Source organism: Halichondria panicea, chromosome 11 (assembly GCF_963675165.1).
Source record: "Halichondria panicea chromosome 11, odHalPani1.1, whole genome shotgun sequence".
NCBI classification, from domain to species: domain Eukaryota; kingdom Metazoa; phylum Porifera; class Demospongiae; order Suberitida; family Halichondriidae; genus Halichondria; species Halichondria panicea.
The window spans coordinates 1,862,995-1,871,065 of NC_087387.1; the positions used below are offsets into that span (position 1 = coordinate 1,862,995).

At 39.7% G+C, this 8,071-nt stretch overlaps 1 protein-coding gene across 2 annotated transcripts; it reads left to right on the top strand.

Annotated features, from left to right (window-relative positions):
* The first annotated feature begins 573 nt into the window (after positions 1 to 573).
* On the top strand, positions 574 to 5,890 carry LOC135344608 (caspase-3-like). 2 transcript variants are annotated; one of them, XM_064541854.1, is made up of 9 exons: positions 574 to 794; positions 858 to 1,119; positions 1,654 to 1,689; positions 1,744 to 1,776; positions 1,832 to 1,888; positions 3,445 to 3,480; positions 3,533 to 3,565; positions 3,611 to 3,667; positions 4,999 to 5,890. In XM_064541854.1, exons 2-9 carry the CDS (start codon positions 858 to 860, stop codon positions 5,739 to 5,741), a joined length of 1,257 nt encoding a protein of 418 aa, XP_064397924.1. In that variant the 5' UTR covers positions 574 to 794; the 3' UTR covers positions 5,742 to 5,890. The 2 variants fall into 2 exon arrangements, with proteins under 2 accessions (XP_064397924.1, XP_064397925.1); XM_064541855.1 differs by lacking the exon at positions 3,611 to 3,667 and having other exon boundaries at positions 575 to 794.
* Positions 5,891 to 8,071: the final 2,181 nt, after the last annotated feature.

Here is an 8,071-nt window from a genome sequence, read left to right on the forward strand (position 1 = left end):
TTGTGCTTCCAACTGCAACCATAGGACCATCGTAGAGAGCCTCTTTTGGCTTTAGACAAGTGTGTAAGCCTTCTTGACAACACAATAGAGGGCATAAAGCCACAGGAGACAAGTATTTGTTAAAAATAATACGGAAAGAAACTAGTAAACAAACTAGTTTACGGTATAATTTTACAAAGGTTTACTAACGTGAACGAATTCCCCAGATTCTGGGGAACTCAGTTCGCGCATGTGCACTATCACCCATGTAATAGAGACCAGGCCGTATTTTAATCTATCTATGCTCAGATCAAGACGGCCGATGGAACCTACACTCGTCCCATTACCAAGCTCACGGTAATACTACCGATTGACAAACAATGAGTAACTGTTGAACAATGGCAATGTACCTAAGACCATCCGGTCTTGGCCGGCCGGCGGTATGTTGATGTGTACAAGCTAGGTGTTTAATTACTTAATGTTATGCAATATTTACTAGGTTCATAGTTTAATGAGTTTGTGGTAAATGTGTTGTTTTGTTCAATTTTCTTTGTTGTGCGCAGGGCCCCTTGCTCTGGCCCTGCCCCCTTTGTTTTTATATTTGCCATCACCCACTATCTTCCTCAGTTGTTGTTGTTATTTGTCTAAACTCACTAAGAATTGTTGTAAAGGGTCAAGTCAACTTGTACTCTAGGATAAGTAGGAGCCTGTCTCCCAACAATAGCTAACTCTGAAACTAAACTAGCCTGTCTAGTTCTTAGTCTATACAAGAAAGAGCTCAACAACTATAGTCCCAAAGAACACCTGCCAACAAAGTGAGTAACCTAGTACAGTAGCACTAATTAGCGAACAAGTACTAATTACTTTGATATATACAGATGTCCAGCAAACTGACAATTACAGATCTTCAGTGGATAGCAACAGAGCTGCTACTAGCTAAAAACAAATGGCAGGATATAGGATTGGCACTAGGTCTTGCAGATCACGACATAGAGGGAATAGACGGCATAAACCCCCAAAAAGGACTAACAAAAATGCTGTCTACTGTTCTCCAAAGGAGAGCTGATCTCACCTGGGAAAAAATTATTGCCGTCTTAAAAACCCCATTAGTATCACAAGATGCTCTAGCAGACAAACTAGGTAAGTTTTTTTTCTCAATGCCATGCCAGCTGGCACATAAATTGTTATCTGCAAAACAAACCTAAAAGGCGATGAGATAAAAACAAATGTTCTTGAATATGCATGGTAGAGTAATGTGTGGTTGACGCAAATATGCGGCATCCGCGGTTACCAGCAGCTTATTCCGTAATGCGTCAACCGCGGGAATCGGAATAAGGTAATTACATGTTTCACGGATGCAACTGGGTCTCTTTAAAAACAAAAACAAAAAACCCCATGCGTTACCCTTATAAGTTTATTTTGTTACCACAACTTACCAGTGTGGTTTAGGGAAGCCTAACAATTTCTTTCAGTGGCAGAAACTATCTAAAAACTCCTTCTCTCCCTTAATATTTTTACTGGTCTGCATGGTCCCCACAATGGTTATGGAAGTCCGTGAAACATGTTCATTTTCGCTTAGCCTAAGTATTGCACTGAAACAAAAAATAGCACTTGATCGAAGCAGTACCATGGTCCTACACTACTATAATTATTTGTGTCTCTGTGCACCTGCAGAATTAAACCCAAAAATAGGCAAGCCAAAGGGTCAAGGTAAGTGATTACGTTTATTGAAACACACACCTTGACTATATCCTTCTCTCGTAGGAGCCTCAAAGAAGCCAGAACTGATTCAAAAAGGTATAACATTATAAAAAGTTAGTGCACACCATTCATACTATCCTATACACTATAGACTCAAGCTCTAAAGCTAAATATGACTCCATTGATGGTGTACCAAACAAAGACCCTGGTAAGTACATGCATGTAATGTATTGTAAGCCTTCCATACTATGTCAGCATGGATATATAGGTCTACCCAAATTGAATGCTACGCAAAAGCAATGGTGGAATACATGCAGGGTTCTATTTAATTAATGATTTGGGGGGAAGAATATGAATTAAGTGAGGGGGGTGAGGGGGTTCTCCCTGGAAAGAAAAAATATTTTAGCCTTCTCACAATGCAGTTATAAAGTAAGACTAGTGAAGGGGGAAGTGTACCATCGGCCAATTTCCGTGCAATTAACACAAATGACCTAGCAAAAGAGCACACGGTCAGCCCTTGTGACGACCGATCGATAATTGGGGTGTGGCTCAATTTATCCAAGCATGCGCAGAAGAGTTAGCAAACACATGCTAAAAATTGCTAGTCCGAGATTAGCCTCTGTTGTGTGTAGCTATGTAGATCTAGCTACATGTTTAAACAGCTAGTAAAGGGGACGTAGTTCAAGTTCTCTAGCTCTAGTCTTATAAGTCTAACCTCTAGGAAAAGAAAAGTATATTTAGTTGATGATTAAAATTGCAAATTTATATAAACAAGAAAGACTCGTACACAGTTTAAAGAGTATACTTACGTGCATGTATAGTGCTGTGCACGTCCTAGCAAATTAGTAATTATGTCCAAACAATATGTTGCTTGGTCTGACAAATAGCCAAATAGCCAAGCAAACTTTAAAAGTTATTTTGTACACTGGGGGGGGAGCTAGGGATAGAACCCTGGTGGAATGGGCTTATTTTTGAAAAACAGTAGATTTGTCTTGAATTTTCGTCCACTAATTGAGAAACAATGGGCTACATGCCAGCGCTTGAAATTCAGTTATACAATGAATGCAATATTTTAATAGTCAATATACAACGAAGGGTAATACAACTTTTTACTGTCTGAAATAAATTATACACATGCAGATATAGGTAGTCCACAACCATATGCAATGAAAAATCGACAAGCTCTGATCATCAACATCATCCGGTACAATGATCCAAAATTTAAAGATCGACGCGGCTCAGACAAAGACCAAGATGCATTGGTCGAAACGTTGTGTGCATGTCCAAACAAACCTAAAAGACGATGAGATAAAAACAAATGTTCTTGAATATGCATGGTAGAGTAATGTGTGGTTGACGCAAATATGCGGCATCCGCGGTTACCAGCAGCTTATTCCGTAATGCGTCAACCGCGGGAATCGGAATAAGGTAATTACATGTTTCACGGATGCAACTGGGTCTCTTTAAAAACAAAAACAAAAAACCCCATGCGTTACCCTTATAAGGTTATTTTGTTACCACAACTTACCAGTGTGGTTTAGGGAAGCCTAACAATTTCTTTCAGTGGCAGAAACTATCTAAAAACTCCTTCTCTCCCTTAATATTTTTACTGGTCTGCATGGTCCCCACAATGGTTATGGAAGTCCGTGAAACATGTTCATTTTCGCTTAGCCTAAGTATTGCACTGAAACAAAAAATAGCACTTGATCGAAGCAGTACCATGGTCCTACACTACTATAATTATTTGTCTCTGTGCACCTGCAGAATTAAACCCAAAAATAGGCAAGCCAAAGGGTCAAGGTAAGTGATTACGTTTGTTGAAACACACCTTGACTATATCCTTCTCTCGTAGGAGCCTCAAAGATGCCAGAACTGATTCAAAAAGGTATAACATTATAAAAAGTTAGTGCACACCATTTATACACTATAGACTCAAGCTCTAAAGCTAAATATGACTCCATTGATGGTGTACCAAACAAAGACCCTGGTAAGTACATGCATGTAATGTATTGTAAGCCTTCCATACTATGTCAGCATGGATATATAGGTCTACCCAAATTGAATGCTATGCAAAAGCAATGGTGGAATGCAGGGTTCTATTTAATTAATGATTTGGGGGGAAGAATATGAATTAAGTGAGGGGGGGTGAGGGGGTTCTCCCTGGAAAGAAAAAATATTTTAGCCTTCTCACAATGCAATTTAAATGCCTTAAATACCATTTATCGTTAAGACTAGTGAAGAGGGAAGTGTACCATCGGCCAATTTCCGTGCAATTAACACAAATGATCTAGCAGAAGAGCACATGGTCAGCCCTTGTAACGACCGATCAATAATTGGGGTGTGGCTCAATTTATCCAAGCATGCGCAGAAGAGTTAGCAAACACATGCTAAAAATTGCTAGTCTGTGATTAGCCTCTGTTGTGTATAGCTATCTAGCTACATGTTTAAACAGCTAGTAAAGGGGACACAGTTCAAGTTCTCTAGCTCTAGTCTTAAGTCTAACCTAAGAAATGATATGATATTGATGATTAAAATTGCAAATTTATAAACAAGAAAGACTCGTACACAGTTTAAAGAGTATACTTACATGCATGTATAGTGCTGTGAACGTCCTAGCAAATTAGTAATACCGTATATGCTCGATCAGAGGCCGCTCTTGTATAAAGGCCGCACTCAAATAGTAGCCTCCCTTGCTAGTAAAATGAAACATTTAGTAGCCGCTCTCAAATAGTAGCCTCAGTAAAATTTAACTCTAGGATTTCTGCACGTGGCAGCCAAAAAAATTAATACTAGCAGCTAGCTACATGTACGTAGCTACAAGTAGCAGCTTGTTAGTGCTTCACAAAGACTTTCTCATGACAGTGTTCAAGTTTATGCAGGTGAACACAACTTTTGATGACAAACTAAATTATCTGGAGCTTAATAAATGCCGCTCTTGAACAGTGGCCTCTCTTGAATTGTAGCCTCCTCTTCCATATCAGCAAAATGAAACATTTAATTAGCCGCGGCTCCTGATCAAGCATATACGGTATGTCCAACCAATATGTTGCTTGGTCTGGCAAATAGCCAAGCAAAAATTAATTTTAAAAGTTATTTTGTACACGGGGGGGGGGAGCTAGGGATAGAACCCTGGTGGAATGGGCTTATTTTTGAAAAACAGTAGATTTGTCTCAAATTTTCGTCCACTAATTGAGAAACAATGGGCTACATGCCAGCGCTTGAAATTCAGTTATACAATGAATGTAATATTTTAATAGTCAATATACAACGAAGGGTAATACAACTTTTTACTGTCTGAAACAAATTATACACATGCAGATATGAGTCCACAACCATATGCAATGAAAAATCGACAAGCTCTGATCATCAACATCATCCAGTACAATGAAGAAATGAAAACGAGACTCGGCTCAAACAAAGACAAAGATGCACTGGAAGAAACGTTAAAAATGCTGGGATACACTGTGCATATTGAAACAGACCTAAAACGCGATGAGATAATTCCAAAAGTTCTCGAACATGCAGAAAAAGACAAACACTGCGACAGTTTTATCTGCTGCATCTTGGCACACGGTAATCAGGGTGTGGTATATGGGTCCGATGGAGAGAAATTAGAGATAAAAGACATTTCAAAGGCACTTAACGAGGTAACACAATTGAGAGGAAACCCGAAAATATTTTTCTTTCAAGCTTGTCAGGGAAGTGATATTCCAATAGCTCTGGCCGAGGTTGATGATTGGTCCAGTACAAGCAGTGCTAAGCCTATAGAAATAGATGCAGCCATTCCGAAACTGCCTCGAGATAGCGATTTCTTCTACGGCTGTGCATCGTCTTTTGAAACTGCCTCCATGCGAGACACTAACGAAGGCTCACTGTACATACAGGCCCTTTGCCGAGTCTTGAAGAGCAAGTACCAAGAAGAAGATCTTCTAACCATGGTTACCAGGGCCCACTATCTAGTTGCTGAGGATGAACGACAACTTAAAAAAGGGAAAAAATATGTCTACTACCAACAGCAACCACAGCTAGTATCCACCTTAAGGAAGCAAGTGCACTTTTAGTACGTATAGAACACACAGATGTAGCAACGTAAGAAATGCTTAGCACATGTATATACATGCATGTACAGTAATATAATTATAGTTTTATAATTACACTCACATTTGTTAATTTGTACATGTAGTTTCCTTCTCAATCAAATTACTGAAAATCTTCTCTTTCCATTTTGTGGGCACCAATCAATTCAAGACAGCCTGAGGGCACATTTAAAGCATTATACTTACATAAATAGTGATGGCAGGTTTGGGGTAAGCGAGAAAAGCTATCATCACTGATTGAGTACGCACAATATTTTAAAGTGTCATGCATGTGTAGTATACTATATAAGTGGTTATGCTATAAACAGCTTAGGAGGTTGCACAAGGGTTTGATTGATCTTTTTACCCTTTGATTGGCCTTTCAAGGTCTTAGAGGAAACTGGAGTAGATTTAGCTTTGGTGCTCATCTTCAAGAAAGGAATCATAATCATGATCGATGCAGACGACTATATACAGTAATAATTTTGTACTTTATTCGAAAGAGTATATTCTTGTGGAAGATCCGGGTGTCAATATAAGCGGCTAGGAGGTTATTGGCAGCTGTGATTGCGTGGATGTCACCCATCAGGTGGAGATTGAAGTCTTCCACTGATGGGGATCACCTGAGAGTATCCCCCACCGGCAGCACCCCCTGTGATGATAGTGTGTGTGTGACTGCATTATAGTTAAATTATAAGGCTTACTTTTAATATAGAGAAAGAAAATTAGGAGTCACATATACATGTATATACCATTAGATCGCGTGATTTCCTCAAGCATGTGTATATACAGTGAAACAGGGAAACATAATACAGAAAAAAAAATGAAAGCACCGCTGGTGCTGATGCCTCGGTGGAGGTGCCAAAGCTACATAACATAAATCTACTAATAGCTAGCTTTTATACACATTATAATTATCATGATGAACATTTTTAATTTTGCTGCATCTATAGAATCACAGATCGAGAGTGGGTAATGATTGATGATGATGATTGTTGTTAAAAACGATCGATGCCAAAAGTTTTAAAGTCTAAATTAATGGCTGCAAGTCAGCAGAGCCTAGACGGGAACCAAGCCTATCTACAGTACAGTTTTGTTCTGGCTGTTACGCAATAGCATTATGAATCTCATTATTTTTAAGTGGGTTTTAGCCAATAGCGATGAATATCACTTGTGTTGCCCACGCCTCTCAGTCAATCCAGCGTGTGCAAAATTCACACGTGGTAAAGTTAAGTGGGTGTGATCAAATACTGCAATCTGATTGGAGCCGGTGGAATTTCACTGGCAGAATAAAACTGTAGATAAGCTTGGATCCCGTCCTCCTTCCGTACAACGGTCGAGGGCGGCGACGCCCGTCTAAGCAGAACCTTGCAGCTAGCTCTCTGCTCACTTAGTGCAGAGCTAACTACTAAGTAGAGTATAGCAACACTCGGTGAACAAGTTTTGCTATGGACTCTTCTGAAAAGGCTGCAATGGCATTCCAAGTAAGCAAAACTAAGCATAACTCGAGAACGAAGCTTTATTTTGCAAATCCATGAATTAAAATCCAAGATAACATGACTAGAAGCCTATATAGAAACTCTTACTTGCACTTCATTGATCCTTGAACAGCTGTAGCAGTCTACACACACACGTACACACGCGTGCGCACGCACACCTCGCTTGCACATGCGCACTGAGGCATAATTATTAGATCATGCAGAGAATATATTACACACATACATGCAGTGAACAACAGATAAAGGACCTCGGTTACTTCTTATATGTACACACATTGAAGAGTGCACACCCAAAGGTAGTCTCATGAATCAGCCGCACCTTTGGTGTCCCCAAAGGTGCGGCTGATTCATGAGACTAACCCAAAGGTTGGTCCCTGTATGGTTGCCTCACACAAAACACATTGAGCTAGCTTGAGGTGAGCTCCCAATGCCTGCGTCAGACCAATGGTAGAGATTGAAATCCTCCATGGGGATCACCTGAGAAGACCCACTAGCACACCCCCTGTGATGATATATATAGGGAAGGTGACTGTTTTATCAGGGGAAGTATACCGTATAGCGAATAACTTTCAAACTGAGGTTCGCAAAAATGTATGTTCAATATACAAGTACGTGTACTAAAAAAATGCTATCCTCGAAAATATTACATGCAAAATTTACAAATACAGCTGTTTCTCGAAAAATTAGACCCTCAAACATTACCTGCTATATAGAATACGATGCTAAATTACGTACATGTATATTGAACTACTCTGTCTGTGCACTTGGTTATGCTGACAATATAGCCCTTCTGGCCCCCTCACCATCTGCCATGCG